This window comes from Staurois parvus, unplaced genomic scaffold (assembly GCF_062004578.1).
Source record: "Staurois parvus isolate SC_StPar_1 unplaced genomic scaffold, SC_StPar_1.0 ptg000221l, whole genome shotgun sequence".
In the NCBI taxonomy this organism is placed as follows: domain Eukaryota; kingdom Metazoa; phylum Chordata; class Amphibia; order Anura; family Ranidae; genus Staurois; species Staurois parvus.
The window spans coordinates 2,879,412-2,897,243 of NW_028318017.1; the positions used below are offsets into that span (position 1 = coordinate 2,879,412).

The window sequence follows — 17,832 nt, forward strand, 5'->3', positions numbered from 1 at the left end:
GTAGCGTGGAAATCAGGTCAGAGTTCTGGTTCACACGTTTCACAGTGCCATCCATTTTGGATTCTAGAGTCCAATTCTTCTCCTATAGTTTGGAAATCACTTCTGATGTCTGTGGTCATCATGGCACAAGCTTTAGCGAGTTCCTGCTGCAGTAGTGTGGAGAATCTGGCTAGAAGTACTGCATCTCCTGAATATGGAGCAGGTTGTGCTGGGGGTGGGTGTTCTATGGATCTATTCTGGCTCAAGACTAGTTCAGTTCATTCAGCCATGTATCTGTCCATGGAGGACCCTGGGGAGGCTGCGCTATCAATACCCCCTGGGTGATCCAGGATATGGAGAGAATTGTCGTTGTTCATCTGGTGACGTCTGCTGTGGCTCATCCTGGGACTGTGAGGAAATTGGGTCTCCAAGTGTGTCCTCCTGAGAAGCTGTCTGTGGTGGAGGTGAAGGCTGCTGATGCGGTGGCAGGCCACCATGTGTTGTGGCTTTCTGTACCGGTACCATCTTGGTTGGAGGAGTCCACTGCAGAAGAGGGGACTGGCGGTCTGACTGGGCTGCTGGGACGGCTGTTTGGGATTCTTTTTCACCATTCCCACCATCTGCTGGTACATCTGGTGTTCCCCCAGCTAGTGCTGCTGTTTCCGGGACCCCTCCTCTGCCCCACTTGCTTAATTTAGCTCCGATGTTTGAGGATGTGCGGAACGCGGTCAGTACATAACCTGTCCCGGCCCAGCGCATGCGCACTGTGGGTTCAAAGACATTTTCTAGCAAAAAATACTGATTGTTACGTGGAAACAAAAATTGTCAGAAATGGCTTGGGGGGGTCGATGTGATATTCCTGATCTGTGCCGGCTGTCCCATGTCCTGGTATGAAGACGTCTCCTCTACTCCCTGTATTGCTTCCTTTGTGTGAGATCCCCGGTGATCCTGCCAGTCCCTCTGCTTCCCTGTCACTTTCGTGGTCAGTTCTCCATCCATGCTGGAAACCCAGCCTGCTCTCCTCCAATGACAAGACTTGCCTTGACACCACCTCCCCCCCTGCTCAGCCATTCTCCTCCCCATATGCAGCTGAGAGCAGAGGGAATGTGATCACTTATAAAAAGGGAAAAAAGGTATTTACAGTTAGGTCCATAAATATTGGGACATCGACACAATTCTAACATTTTTGGCTCTATACACCACCACAATGGATTTGAAATGAAACGAACAAGATGTGCTTTAACTGCAGACTGTCAGCTTTAATTTGAGGGTATTTACATCCAAATCAGGTGAACGTTGTAGGAATGACAACAGTTTGCATATGTGCCTCCCACTTGTTAAGGGACCAAAAGTAATGGGACAATTGGCTTCTCAGCTGTTCCATGGCCAGGTGTGTGTTATTCCCTCATTATCCCAATTACAATGAGCAGATAAAAGGTTCAGAGTTCATTTCAAGTGTGCTATTTGCATTTGGAATCTGTTGCTGTCAACTCTCAAGATGAGATACAAAGAGCTGTCACTATCAGTGAAGCAAGCCATCATTAGGCTGAAAAAACAAAACCCATCAGAGAGATAGCAAAAACATTAGGCGTGGCCAAAACAACTGTTTGGAACATTCTTAAAAAGAAGGAACGCCCCGGTGAGCTCAGCAACACCAAAAGACGCGGAAGACCACGGAAAATAACTGTGGTGGATGACCGAAGAATTCTTTCCCTGGTGAAGAAAACACCCTTCACAACAATTGGCCAGATCAAGAACACTCTCCAGGAGGTAGGTGTATGTGTGTCAAAGTCAACAATCAAGAGAAGACTTCACCAGAGTGAATACAGAGGGTTCACCACAAGATAGAAACCATTGGTGAGCCTTAAAAACAGGAAGGCCAGATTAGAGGTTGCCAAACGACATCTAAAAAAGCCTTCACAGTTCTGGAACAACATCCTATGGACAGATGAGACCGAGATCAACTTGTACCAGAGTGATGGGAAGAGAAGAGTATGGAGAAGGAAAGGAACTGCTCATGATCCTAAGCATACCACCTCATCAGTGAAGCATGGTGGTGGTAGTGTCATGGCGTGGGCATGTATGGCTGCCAATGGAACTGCTTCTCTTGTATTTATTGATGATGTGACTGCTGACAAAAGCAGCCGGATGAATTGTGAAGTGTTTCGGGAATATTATCTGCTCATATTCAGCCAAATGCTTCACAACTCATTGGACGCCACTTCACAGTGCAGATGGACAATGACCCAAAGCAGACTGCAAAAGCAACCAAAGAGTTTTTTAAGGTAAAAGAAGTGGAATGTTATGCAATGGCCAAGTCAATCACCTGACCTGAATCCGATTGAGCATGCATTTCACTTGCTGAAGACAAAACTGAAGGGAAAATGCCCCAAGAACAAGCAGGAACTGAAGACAGTTGCAGTAGAGGCCTGGCAGAGCATCACCAGGGATGAAACCCAGCGTCTGCTGATGTCTATGCGTTCCAGACTTCAGGCTGTAATTGACTGAAAAGGATTTGCAACCAAGTATTAAAAAGTGAAAGTTTGATTTATGATTATTACTGTCCCATTACTTTTGGTCCCTTAACAAGTGGGAGGCACATATGCAAACAGTTGTAATTCCTACACCGTTTACCTGATTTGGATGTAAATACCCTCAAATTAAAGCTGACAGTCTGCAGTTAAAGCACATCTTGTTCGTTTCATTTCAAATCCATTGTGGTGGTGTATAGAGCCAAAAATGTTAGAATTGTGTCAATGTCCCAATATTTATGGACCTGACTGTATGTTTTTATATCTATACACAAACGCTTTTCCTTTCTTTTTTATGTTTACCTGAACTGGTTATTTTCCAAGGTGAAGGCTTACATACAGATCACCTTCTATCCTTCAATGTCTACTGTAGTCAGAAGTGTATTAGTATGAATCCATGCCTGAAGAAGGAGAGTAAAGGGGTCTCCTGATAGAAAATTCATTGGACGAATGTGACAAAAATTCATCGAGCCCTTATAGAGATTCGCCACCATCACTCCCACCCCACATGCCAAAGTCCTGGGTGTCACCCTGGACTCAAACCTTTCCTTCCAAACTCAGGTCCAATTACTATCAAGATCATGCAGGCTCCACCTCCGCAACATCTCCAAGATACGTACGTTCCGCACCCGACACCACCAAACAACTCGTACACTCCCTCATCATCTCACGCCTGGACTACTGCAACTCCCTTCTCACTGGCCTACCCAAACGAACGCTATCCCCTCTCCAGTCTATCCTGAACTCAGCGGCGAGACTCATCCACCTCACTAACCGCTCCACATCTGCCTCCCCCTCTGCCAATCCCTTCACTGGCTCCCGATTGCCCAACACATCAAATTCAAACTGCCAACTCTGACCTACAAAGTCATTCACAATGCCGCCCCAAACGACCTAACCGACCTGATACACAAATACTACCCTACCCGTGCCCTCCGCTCCTCAAACGACCTCCTACTTTCTAACTCCCTGGTCTCCTCCTCCCACGCCCGATTGCAGGATTTCTCCAGGACTTCCCCCATCCTCTGGAATTCCCTACCCAAATCCATCAGACTGTCACCTACCCTCCTCACCTTCAGGCGCACCCTGAAAACCCACCTCTTCAGGGAAGCCTACCCCACCCTCATCTAACAACTGACCTCCTCCACTCCTCCTACCACTCCATCCCCCACAGCCATTTCCTCCTATACCACCTTCCCCTCCCTCCTAGATTGTAAGCTCGAAAGAGCAGGGCCCTCGAACCCCTCGTGTATTGTATTGTACTGTTCTGTCTCATGTTCTGTCCCCCTTGCTATTGTAAAGCGCTGAGCATACCCTTTGGCGCTATATAAATACCGTATAATAATAATAATAATTCTGGACGTAATTTAACACATTGATTTCCTATGACAGTCAGATCCATTTAGTGACCATAATGAGGTATTATTCATGAAATACCTCCTTCAGTAAAAGTATCTCAATACGACATTATGGCCACTAGATGGAGCCAAGAAAATCAGAGTATGAAATAAAATACAGCCAATGTTCATCACAGCTGGGAGAATGACGGTCACATTCGTTCAACTAATTCTTTTTTTAAATAGACCTCCAAGTGTTTGTGAAATCTCCCACCACAAAATGTACTCAGCCAAAGAAAGGTCATGACTCCATTTTTATTCTTCTCCGGCTATCAATGGCCAACCCGGTCCAACACTTCATCCATGTCTTTGGTGACCTCTGATCTCCTTATGAACTGTTTCTTCCATGATGAAGATCAGTCATGGAGTATATCTGAGGTGTATATCAGGGTGTGCTTCTTCCCCACATGAGAGCTGGGATGTCCAGCAACATTCATCTAGAAGACATTTCCCACACTCAAGGCACTAATACAACTCCAGGGTTGTGTGGGACCCCTTTTGTACAGGAAGACAGGACTTCAGTGAGGAATATTTCCCTCACTCAGGACAGGAAAGTGGCTTCTCCCCTGTGTGAGATCTCTGATGGCTTGAAAGATTGGACTTCTGTGAAAAACATTTCCCGCACTTAGGACAGGAAAGTGGCTTCTCCCCCGTGTGACATCTCTGATGTGTGGAAAGATTGGACTTCTGTGAAAAACATTTCCCACACTCAGGGCAGGGATATGGCTTTTCCCCTGTGTGAGATCTCTGATGTGTATAAAGATGTGACATATGCGAAAAACATTTCCCGCAGTCAGGACAGGAATACGGCTTCTCCCCCGTGTGAGATCGCTGATGTGAGACAAGTTCTGATATTTGTATAAAACATTTCCCACATTCAGGACAGCAATATGGCTTCTCTCCCGTGTGAGACCTCTGATGTACGGAAAGACTGGACTTCCATGAAAAACATTTCCCGCACTCATGACAAGAATATGGTTTCTCCCCCGTATGAGATCTCTGATGTGAAACAAGCTCTGATTTTTGAATAAAATTTTTCCTACAATCAGAACATGAAAATGGCTTCTCCCCTGTGTGCAGTCTTTGATGTGTGCTAAGATGGGCCTTCTGTGAAAATTTTTTCCCGCACTCAGGACAGGAATATGGCTTCTCAGCTGTGTGGAGCGTCTGATGTTTTTTAAGATTGGACTTTTTTGAAAAACATTTCCCGCACTCGGGACAGGAATACGGCTTCTCCCCTGTGTGAGATCTTTTATGTTCATCAAGGTAGCATTTAAAATGGAAACCCTTCCCACACTCAGGACAGGAGAAGCTCTTCCCTGTTGGAAGGCCGGCCCAGTCCTGCACAGTCTGAGGTTCCTCAGGATACGAGGAATCCGATGGTCCATCTACACTGGGTGGTGCCGGATGGACATTGGAGGGAGCCGGGTTTTCTCCTGGACTATACTGTGTGATGTCCTCATCTTCTACTTTCCGGTCTGGAGACAAAGTGAGACAATCCTCGGAGGTTTTCCTCATCTCCCGGCCATGGACTAAAATACAAAGACAAAGAGGATTACTAGACAGTTCCCCCAAAGCAGGACTCCGCCTACATCAGGCAGCTTGGTCTCTGAGGGGGTTACAATTCCACCCTCAAGGGAACTAGGAAATGTCTCCTCTGATCTCCTACCAGGTCATTTCTTTATTTATGGACCTTAGTCAGAGAGTGAGGAAACAACCAGAACTGTCTTTTATAGGAGGGACAGTGATGAGGGGATTATAGGACGAGGGTCCCCACCCCCTCTATCACTCATCGCCATCTTCCCAACACAAGAAGTACTGCACTTCCTTATTTACTCCATGATTTAGTCATGAAGAACAGCGGGGCTGAGCCCCACCAGAGGTCAGAGAGTGAGGATGGGGGGAGAACAACCAAGATGAAGACTGGACTGATCCTGAAGACCACCATCATTGGGGTATTGACTCCTCCCTCATTATCACTTTCTGTTTAAGGGTCCAAAGTTGGAGGATGTTATCACATTATTATCACCATGTAAAAGTCTGTGCTCCAATCACATCATCCGATATAAAATGTCCAGCTGGGAGGAAATGGGTGTAACAAAAGAGAATCCATATTATGTGTATATATAGCAGTGGGGGAGGGAGGAGAGCAGAAGTCAGGAGTATGTAATGTACAACATAGAGTATATAGTGCAGGGGTCAGGAGGATGTAATGTACAACATAGAGTATATAGTGCAGGGGTCAGGAGGATGTAATGTACAACATAGAGTATATAGTGCAGGGGTCAGGAGTATGTAATGTACAACATAGAGTATATAGTGCAGGGGTCAGGAGTATGTAATATACAATATAAATTATACTGTGTAAGGATCAGGACTCATAATATTGGTATTCAGTAATCAGTGGAAGATTAAATGTTTACTGTAGACAAGTTGCAGAGGTCCCACACCGCTGCCTCCCATCTCCTGAGACTGCACTCAGTGACTTGGGGCTGAGACTATACAGACATATCCCTCCACCCGGCACAGCCAGCAGACCACAGAGTAAGTAACCCTGGGAGAATTGTTCTGTCAGAGATCCTGTTAGCCCCAGGATATGGGGTAAAAGACCCAATACACATGACCAAGGTCAATCAATACCTAGAGTGAACATCAACATTTTGCTATATATAGTAACTTGGTGCTGCGCTAATAATTAATCCTTTGGAATAAAATAAGGAAAAAAAAAAATCACAAAAAGAGCACATAAATCTAAAAAATAAACACAGAATGAATACACATGAAAATACTATATAACCATGGAACCCCCAAAGTACTAGATCTAGGGTGTTACCTACATGCACATTAAATAGATTACTAATGGATATCAAATTATATATGAAAAGATATACAGAATAGAATACACATGAATGTGCAAAATCATATATGATGGTGAAATATATCTAAGGCGTAACCTAAGAAAACCCTAAATCGGTGATTTATAAGTGACAATCCTTAATAAGTGCCAAATAAGTAATAAAATAAAATCCCACCACTACTGTGCTAAATTGCACAAATGACTAGTGATGCAGAAAATATACCTGCAGGTATATTCCATGCCAAACTGGTAATTGCCAAGAAAACTAACCAAAAAAACACTTATAGTGCTCATAAGTGACGAAAAAAAAATTGAAAAAAGTGGTTAACCTCCTCGGCGTTCTGATTCTTTCCGATTTTTTGTGCTGAAAGCGGTACATTTTTTTGCATGGAAATAGGTCGTTTTTTATTGTAGGCTGTAATTTTTAGGAATAACTCACTGAAATCTGTCCGAACAAGAGTCTAGTAAACATTCCATGTAGGATAAAACTTGAAACATGAAATCATAAATTATAATTTAATAAATAATCATAAAAAATAATAATAAATTTGATTCAATAATATAATCAAACCAAAAACACTGAAATTTGAAATACAGAGGCAAGTTCGCACATCGCTGAGCAAAGTCGCAAAATCGTTTTCAGTGTCTGATGAGGAATTTCCCCCACGAATCATTATCACTCAATTCTGCAAGTGGTTCTGATTTACTATCGCTGTTCTCTAGCCGGTCTAAAACCGCTTTTGACCTAAAGGGACGCTTTTTGGACGCCATGGACTTTTCTAAGTTTTCAGGCAGAAAGAACAGTCAAAATGCAGGCAGGGCACAGGACAAAGCACTCGGGACAAAATGTATGTGAAATGCATTGAAACAGCAATGACAGCAAAAATGACATTTTTAAAAAATTTCAAATTTCCTGCCGGTTCCACCGCCCGTACGTCCCGACGTCACAGGGACTGGAACACGGAAGCCGGATGCCGGCATCGGCCGGAGCAGATGGCCGGGGACGCTGCAGGGGACACATCGCGGGAGCGAAGGACAAGGTAAGTGCTGCAGGGAACCCCTGAGCAACGCCGCATGGTATCCCGAGTGTAGCTCGGGGTTACCGATCTTGGTATTGAAATTTTACCCCGAGCTACACTCGGGAATACCGCTAAGGAGGTTAATCATGAAAAACCACAAAGCTAGTATAACACAACATAATCAAAAATGCAAATTCTGCAGATAAATGACTAATAAAAAAAAATGTGAACCATAGAGCAGTGACCCCTAATTGGGGATAAAGTGAAAATTAGCGGCTAAGTGACACTAACAGAATCTTTGTATGTAGTGAAGCATTTATAAGCCACACAGCCTATAAACATAAAAAACAGAAAAGACAAATAAACTGCTTAACGTGACCCCAAATGCAGGGATAAAAATTGGAAATAAGTGATATATACGTGATTCTGTGACATAAAAAAACAAAAATCATATCAAATTATATCCAATTTGTAGTGTGAATCTCATCCAAAATAAACCTAAAGTCCAAAACCACCTAAATGGTGGAGGTGTTTTGTAGTCCTTAGTGGATATACGTATATGAACTGTTAGACATAGGGAATCCCGCACTGAGTGAAATGCCCCCTCACCTCTATGAAGCGACCCCACAGGGTCAAAGCGCTTTTTCAAATAGTACCACACCGTACTGCTACCTGGACCCCTTCCCACAGACACAAGGTCCAACGCAGAGTCAATCCCCCTCACTGGTGGAAAAAGGCACCACAAGCAGCCACCGCAGAGACATCCGGGAAATAGCCAATCCTTTTTGTTGCTCTTTTTAACAAAACATTTTCATCATGTCCTGCTCTCTGCTTTATGAACCAAACCTTGCCCTGCTTATTTTATTCCAAAGGATTAATTATTAGCGCAGCACCAAGGTACTATATTTCAATATTGTCCAATGTGGCAGGGTGTTAGCCGCAATATTTAGAGGTTGACATTCTGAGCGCGGCAGGATTATATAAATATATCAACATTTTGCTGCCAGCTGAACCCCAGAACCTCCATAAATCCAGTCTAGATACATAAATTGTGTCTGCAGCACAGAGAAGGAAGATTATCCGAGAGAAATCCAGGAATACAGGACGGGGAACACAGCTCAGGAAAGTGACCAGGGGATTACAGGCTGATATCACCCAGTCCCCGCCCTACTCTGGACCAATCAGTGAGCAGTATGGGTGGAGGAATGGATTTAGTGTTCATGACCCACCTGTGCTGATCTCTGTAGGAGTGTCCTCCTCTATAAATGTCCCCGTTATTCCATCCTCCTCCATAGACTGCTGATCATCCCTCACATACGCCTCTTCTTCTTCTGATTTCACCTCAAATTCTATATCGATTGGATCTCCACTCTAAATCAAGGAAATGAGAGAAAATATCATCTGTAAAATGTAAGGTCACATAAAAATTAACACGTCATCTCTACGAGTCTGTGATTTAGATGCTCCATCCCACCAACCTTGTAACAATGAAGGATGGTGTGACCTTCCTGTGTGGAATCCCGGGAATACAGAGGACGGGGACATCTCTCTGGTGGGTTCCTGGTATTAGGTGGCTCCATCATATCCTTGTGTCCTTCTGAGAACTCCTCCATCACTCCATACTCCTCATCCTCCTCTTTATACTCTTCTTTAACATCAATATTATCATCCCCGAGGATTCCACTCTGAAAGATATAATAAAACATTCATTGTAACAAACATGCTGTGTATAAATCACAACTACCAATAATTGTCATCATCTACCTGATGATGGTGAGGGATGGTGTGACCCTCCTGTGTGGAATCCCGGGAATACAGAGGACGGGGACATCTCTCTGGTGGGTTCCTGTAGCTGGATGACTCCACCATGGTGTCCTGGTACAGTTCTTTGTGTTGCTTTAGAAAGTTTGACTTCTTCATCCCATCCTCATCCTCCTCCTCTTTTATCTCTTCTTTAACCTCTACTTTAGGATCTCTCAGGTTTCCACTCTGAATATATAATAAAAATGACATCAATGGTAACAATGCAGATAATGTACAGATGCTAATGATACTATCAGTGATTGTTCCTCATCTACCTGATGATGGTGAGGGATGGTGTGACCTTCCTGTGTGGAATCCCGGGAATACAGAGGACGGGGACATCTCTCTGGTGGGTTCCCATGACTGGATCCATCTGTAGGAAACACACACACTGACTGAATCCATTGTTTCTATGTGTTTATCAGATGATGGGGGATCTAGGTGGATCCTCCGTACTGCTCTCTCCTTTACAATAAAGTCTCCTCTTACCCGGTGATGTGAGGGGCGGCTGATTGTCCATCATGACGTCCTTGTAGAGATCCTTGTGTCCTTCTAAATACTCCCACTCCTCCATGGAGAAATAGACAGTGACACCCTGACACCTTATAGGAACCTGACACACACAATGATACAGTCACCATCCAGACACATCCCTTGTCTGTTACTGGAGAATGTCCCAGAATTCCCGGCACCGCTCACCTCTCCTGTCAGCAGCTCAGTGATCTCTCTGGTGACTTCTAGAATCTTCTTCTTCTTTCTCTCTTCTATCAGGGAGGGAGGTGGAGGCAATGTGATGTCATATGATCTCCAGACTTCACAGGAGGAAAACTCTACATCTGAACACAAATAGTCACATCAAATGATATTCCCAGAATCCTCCTCACCTCTCCATTCAGGTCTCCATTTTATTAAAGCCCCACTTCAGGCTGAGGTATAATTCCCCCCCACAGGACCCCCACACTAGGCAGGGTATAGGCTTGTTGCAGCATTCTGATGTCATTACATACAACGCAGGACCAACAGTCCCACTTTACATGTGAGGATACCAAGGGGCCCCACATCCTAAGAGGAACAGAAAAAAGCCAGATGGAGGGACACTGGGGGGAGGAGCTGTGAGGTCAGTGTGATGTCATAGGATTCTCTGACTCCGGATGGAGGGACATTGGGAGGAGGAGCTGTGAGGTCAGTGTGATGTCATAGGATTCTCTGACTCTGGATGGAGGGACATTGGGAGGAGGAGCTGTGAGGTCAGTGTGATGTCATAGGATTCTTGGACTCTGGATGGAGGGACATTAGGAGGAGGAGCTGTGAGGTCAGTGTGATGTCATAGGATTCTCTGACTCCGGATGGAGGGACATTGGGAGGAGGAGCTGTGAGGTCAGTGTGATGTCATAGGATTCTCTGACTCTGGATAGAGGGACATTGGGGGAGGAGCTGTGGGGTCAGTGTGATGTCATAGGACATATAGACTCTGGATGGAGGGACATTTGGATAGCGAGATTTCAGGGGTCCTCTATGAGGCTCCCATGCAAACCAAATCATTGTTCTTGGGTGCGTCCTACCTCTCCTAAACTGAAGCGTGAACTTTGACCTTTACCATCCAGAAATCTGTCCGGAATCTGTGGAAGTAAGCTGTCATGTGATCAGGTGACGTGCGGAGGAACGGAGTGTAAATAGCAGACAATTGTCTCCAGAGCCCCTAATGGTGGGGATGGATTTGGCGGCTTGCTGGTGCCAAGTTTCCTCCCCCCAGGGTCACTGCAGGTGTGGAGAAAAGCTGTGTAAGAGGATATGGAGGAGAGATGAGGAGGAGATCCAGGAATCAGGAGAAAGGTCAGGGCAAGCAACAGACGAGCGCATCCAAGAGACCAAGCCGGGGTCACTACACAGAAAATCAATCCAAGGAAACAACAGGCAGGACGAGGAATAGCAAGAAGGAGCTGAGAGACAAATGAGAATATTGCTCAGCCAATGGGAGATGATCTCAGCATGACTTCCATCATGAAGGAGATGAGGAGGAGGGGAGGAAGTCACTGAAGGTGACCATAGATCCATGGAAATTCAGCTGGTTCAGCAGGGATCGCTCACATTTCCATCCATATGTGGCCACTGCCGGATAAAAGCCACTCCCCCAGCGGCTGCAGCCAATAGCTTCAGTGCTGATCTGTGTATTCTGAGAGTGGAGGAGTCCCCCCATTGTCAGAATACAAGAGTGCAGCGGGGAGGATTCCCCCATCCACCTCCAATGTGTGGATGGGGGAATCGCTTCAGTTTTTATGCTCATCCCGCTGGCTGAACGATAAAACTGAACCATGTAGGCCAGCTTTGGGAGCAAATATATTATCATCAACTCCTCCCCCTGAAGGGGTTCATCTACGTATTACCTCCTCTGCTGCCACATACAGGAATGTCGACTCTCTACTTCTTCCTGATTCACCTCTCCCTGGAACTTCCTGCCTGTACCTGACATCACTTCCTGTCTGTATCTGACATCACTTCCTGTCTTCCATAGAGACTTCCTGTCTGTACCTGACATCACTTCCTGTCTGCATTCCATAGAGACTTCCTGTCTCCGTAGAAGTGAGATCTCCACCTTGTGGAGCTCAGAGGAACTGCAGCCCTGAGAAGCATCTGGTAGTGTGACCCCGGCCTTGTGCTGGGTGTGTATGGACTGTAGATCCTTATAGAGGGGTCACCTCCACTCCCACCAAGGGGGACAGAAATATATGACTGCTCGGGGGAGGGGTTTTGGCTCCTTTGATTTTGCAGTAACATTGATGGCAGATTTAGTCCTGTAGAACATCTGGTATATGGATACAAAGCCCCCCAGCTGGGAATAAAGGGTGGAAATGGCTGGTGACCCCCAGATTTGGGCAATGATGTCATCACTATAAATGGATAAAACCCGCGCTATGTGTAACAACTCCAAACCTACAAAAACCTTCTAGCGGACTGCTGCTGTAACAAAGGGAAGGATTCCCTGTCATCTAGAAGAGCATTATGTGTCACAGCGCTGTCCTATTGTGTGTGCACAGAAATCATCACAAATACACTACAAATATGTGGAGACATTCAGAGATAAAGAGCTCGGGGCTCCAAATCCTATTCTCTGCACATCCACTGCTTCCACGTTACACCCACTTCATTGGTCTTATGGGGTTTATCAATAAATGAAGGAAACTGAACCGTGTGCAAATCCATCCACAACATAAAGTGCTTTGTGCTCAAGATGCTGCTCCCTGCACATCCACTGCTTCCACTTTACACCCACTTCATTCATCTCATCAGATTTGCTGCTATAGGAAATCATCTCAAATCCTGTGCAAATCCATGGAGACAGACAATATTGTGTGCTCAGCATAGTGTTCTCTGCAAGTCCACTGCTTCCACTTTGCATCTACTTCAATCCACTTATTTTACTCCAAAAATCCACCAATCAGTGAAAAGTTGATGAGCTGTGAAAGTGCTCCGCCCTCCAAACTGTCAGCTGTAGTGTAGCCACGCCTTCTTCCACCTCTTGTACACGGGATGGTGAGGGCGCCCCCTAGTAGTGCTTCCCCCTCACCACACCAATAGGACTCCCAGCTTTTCAGCTCCCAGAGTCAGAAACATCCTTCACACTCTCCTCATCTCCGATGGTAAAGGAACCGGATCCTCCTCGCTCACTCCTGCAAGTCCGCTGCGGGTTCTGTCAGTCTCCCTCCTAGACTCCGCCTCTGACCGCTGTTCCAGCAGGAGCTCCGCCTCTAAATACACACTCAGGGAGGAGAGAAAGGGGAACCCGACATCATGTGACACCTTTTATTACACGGAAATACGAAAATCAACGGGACTAATGCAATCACATTTACTGCAAAATAAGAGGAGCCAAAATCCCTCCCCCAAGCAGTCATATATTTCTGTCCCCCTTGGTGGGAGTGGAGGTGACCCCTCTATAAGGATCTACAGTCCATACACACCCAGCACAAGGCCGGGGTCACACTACCAGACGCTTCTCAGGGCTGCAGTTCCTCTGAGCTCCACAAGGTGGGGATCTCACTTCTACCCAGACAGGAAGTCTCTATGGAAGACAGACAGGAAGTGATGTCAGGTACAGACAGGAAGTGATGTCAGGTACTGACAGGAAGTGGAGAGGAGACATTGGTGGAAGTGGCAGCAGAGGAGGTAATAAGATGTTATGTTCTATTTACACCCAGTAACCCCCATCATGTCCATCCTCTTCCTCCATAGTCCTGTCTGTCCTCTTCTTCCATGGTCACGTCCGTCCTCTTCCTCCATAGTCACGTCCGTCCTCTTCCTCCATGGTCACGTCCGTCCTCTTCCTCCATAGTCACGTCCGTCCTCTTCCTCCATGGTCACGTCCATCCTCTTCCTCCATAGTCACTGTGACGTCTTTTATCTCCAGCAGATGATGATACACACATATATAGTGAACCCAGATTAACCACATATATTCAAATGAGGGAATACGCAAAAAAACAGTTAAGAGTTTCCACTCCAACATCACCGGTAAAACATATGACATCCAAGGAACGATAACATGTTACAGTACTCATGTGGTATATCTACTGGAATGCAAATGTGGGAAACAATACATTGGTAGAACCACCAGAAGGTTGCGGGATAGACTCAGGGAACATCTTTCGAATATAAAAAAAGGGTTTAAAGACCACTCAGTATCGATGCATTTGAAGGAAGCCCATAAGAAAAACCCACATGGTTTGAAATTTATTGGAATTGACATTGTAAATAGCCATTGGAGGGGTATTTTTAAACGCCGTGCGGTATCGAGACTAGAAACTAAATGGATCTATTTGTTGCGTACCTCGGCACCGTTAGGCTTGAATGTGGAATTAGATATTAATTGTTATATAGACACTAGTTAACTCTCCTCATTTTACAACTAATCACAACAGTCATGGGAATATTTATCTAATTTTGAAATTAAATGGTCTATGGTTATGAATTTTATTATATTACTAATTTTAAATACCCATCATGATAGTAAGGAAAATCATTTACAGGTATTATAAATATCCTAGACCTCAGGGAGTGGTGTTTTTTATTATCTTTACACTGGGTAGCTCACCAAGTTTTATCTATATATTTATTTACGAAATTTTATCTATTCGAGGTTGTAAACTATAGGTGTGAATATAAATATAAGATATGTACAGAAGAATAGTTTTTTACATAATATTGAGTACATTATTTTATATCTTTTAACTATTATGTTATAATAGTTACCCGACATGCAGCGATGGAGTCTCCTCTCTTGCTCCCCCTCTTCATGGTCAGCTCTAGGCTCCGCCCTTCGGCCATGATGGTTGCATGCACTGATCAGAATAGATGGCCGGCTGGCTGCAGAGAGGCCAGGTGAGTGGTGCGGGTTCATAAGCCAAGCCCACCTTCCCCTGTTCTAGAATTGCTGATCCCATCCTCCTGCCTCCCACCCGAGCCCTGCCGAGCTCTCCCGACCTGCCAAACCCTAGTCCATTGCCTCACGGCAGATACGCCCCTGCCCGGCGGGCCAGATAAATGTCCTCGGCAGGCCGCATGTGGCCCGCGGGCCATAGTTTGAGGACCCCTGCCCTAACCCCACCAATGATATTCACAAGATGGGGGACAATTGGGTGGTACAGCTGTAGTACTGGGGTCAGCCAAGCCATCCATTGTGGGCCCAGTGGATGAAGGGCAGAGTAGACCAAACAGCACTACTAGTTCCTGTAAATCTGCGCTACTCCCCTAGAATGCAGGTCTAAGGTTAACTCATAATCAAGGTTACCTCCCAACAGGTGGCCTGGGGGGGCCGGGATTCTAGGACTTTTAAGATCATTCAGTTGTGATAATTGAGGTAAGTTTGGGGGCAAGAGGAGTGCGTTGGTAGATATGTTCAAAATAGGAGAGTTGAGTCCAAAGATCTTTGTTAGTAATGATGGTAGTCATCCAGTGTTTAGTTTGGAGGAAACAAAAATGTTCAGTGGGTGGGGTTTGGTAGTTTTTCTAAATTTCCTTCTGGGTGTATACAGAGCAACCAGCAATAAAAGAGTAAATGTAATGGAAGTTGTGGGAAGCCCACCTGTGAAATGTGATGAGACTCTAAACCCTGAGGAAATATTGGATCGCCCAAAAGAGGAAAGAGAGGCAAGTGAGGTGATATGAAGTTGCTGGAATATAGGTGCAGAGCGTGTGACCCATCAAGAGGCTGATAGACAGAGGTCTGGATTTTGGAGGAAGCCATGGGAGTGAACGATGAGATTTTGAGAACAGAGCAATGCTTCTAAGTCAACCCATAAAGGGCCATGTTTGAGTGTAAAGGGAGGTTAGTGGGGTAATCTTTGCACCAAAAAATATTTAGTAAAATTTGGAACACCCAAACCTCCTTGTTCCTTATGTATAAACATTACATGTCTTGAGATTCGTGGCCCTTTGGCTGCTCGGTTGAATCACAAGACCTGATTTTAAAAAGATTTGAGAGTATAGGAGGAGATGGGGATTGGAAGAGTATGGAAGAAGTAAAGGAGTTTTTGTAAAATTGTCATTTTTACATCACTGATCCTCCCTATCCAGGAGAGGTGAAGATGAGTCCAGGACAGAAGTAGGACTCTCAAGTATTTGAAAGTGGGGATGTAGTTGGCCCCATGGAGTGTGTTGTACAAGCGAGGGAGATGAATGCCCAAATAATCCAGGTAGGAGGTGGGCCAAAGAAACTATAATTCTGTTTTACAGAGGAAATGGAAATGTATAGAGAATAGGACTGGCAGAAAGGTGTTGGGTTGGACCAAAGTTAGCAAAAGATCATCAGCAAATAAACTGAATTTAAAGAAATTCTAAAGGTTCACTTTTTTGGGGGAAAAGAACAAACATGTTATACTTACATGCTGTTTGCAGTGGTTTTGCACATAGCAACGGGGAACCTTCGCTTCTCAGGTCCCCCACAGGCTTTCCTGACCCATCCCTCCTGTTGGGTGCCCCCACAGCAATCAGCTGGCTATGGGGGCACCCGCTGCTCCATTTGTCCATTTACACATAGAGCCTTGGCCTGGCCACGCCCCCTCTTTCTCCTCGTTGGTTGACTGGATATGATTGACAGCAGCAGGAGCCAATGGCTCCCGCTTGCTGTCTCAACCAATGAAGAGGCAGAGACCCAGGCCAGCCCAGATTATTGTTCACATCGCTGGATTGTGATGAGGCTCAGGTAAGTATTGAGGGGGCTGGGGGAGCTGCTGCACACAGAATGCATGAAGATAAAAAAACCATGAGCCTTTACAACCACTTTGCCCAGTTCAGGACCGCCCACTGCACTTATATTGCAGCAGGGCAGTCCCGCTGCCCCAGATCACATACATGTACTCTTGCAAGCCCACCCCCCTGACTGTGCTGTCATTCGGTACAGAATAAGTTGATTATGATGTCCAGGCAATTGATTTCTGGCCTGGACCTGCTGATCACCTGTACCGATTCAGAGATCAGCCTGTGACCATATTTGTAGACACAGAAGCTGCACGGATCTTCTCTCCTGGAGCCATTTTCAGATCAGAGAGAGAAGAAATCAGAGCTGTGTGAGTACAAACAGCACACCTACACTTACAAAGATCTAGTTAGGCACATTTAACCCCTTGATCACCCTCCAGTTAAGCGTTTTCACTACCCTGTCACCAGTGTCATTAGTACAGTGTACAGAATTTTTTGCTGATCACTGTATTATAGTTAAAGGTGACATCAGATAGGATCAGCGTCAGTGTCCCTCACAGACAGCATCAGATTGCCCACCACATTATCACAGACACACTATAACTACCATTGCTAGTATAGTGTCTAAACAGATTTGTATCTTTGATCAGAAGTATACTAGCATCCCCAATAGTATAGTGTCCCCAAAAATGCAGCATTAGCAGGATCAGCCTTGATACCTTCCAGAACTTGCATTCAGACCCCTCAACAAGTGTCAGTAGATCACTGTCATCTCTGATACATTGTACACAAAACCACAGCATTAGCAGAATCAGGCCTGATCTCTGCTAGCACTAGCAGGTAAATTTTATTTGTAGCAGTTCAAGCAGTCCCTGGCAGCCAGGAGCTTTTTTGCCACTAGGTATCTGTAAATTTAATGGCCAAAAGGTTCAAAGAAAGGTACACTAGTGAAGAGGCCTACAGGATTCTGAATACATCAGATGAGAGCAAAGGGGAAGCCTTACTGTCAGAATCAGGCACAGAACTCAAACCTACAGAAAACAGCGGCATCC

At 45.3% G+C, this 17,832-nt stretch overlaps 1 protein-coding gene across 1 annotated transcript in view; it reads right to left on the reverse strand.

Annotated features, from left to right (window-relative positions):
* Positions 1 to 4,146: 4,146 nt before the first annotated feature.
* LOC149460781 (uncharacterized) overlaps positions 4,147 to 17,832 on the reverse strand; it is a 50,547-nt gene continuing 36,861 nt past the window's right edge. The window contains 1 exon segment of the mRNA XM_089679243.1: positions 4,147 to 5,434. Within this exon segment, the coding sequence (XP_089535369.1) occupies positions 4,445 to 5,434 (990 nt within the window). The 3' untranslated portion in view covers positions 4,147 to 4,444.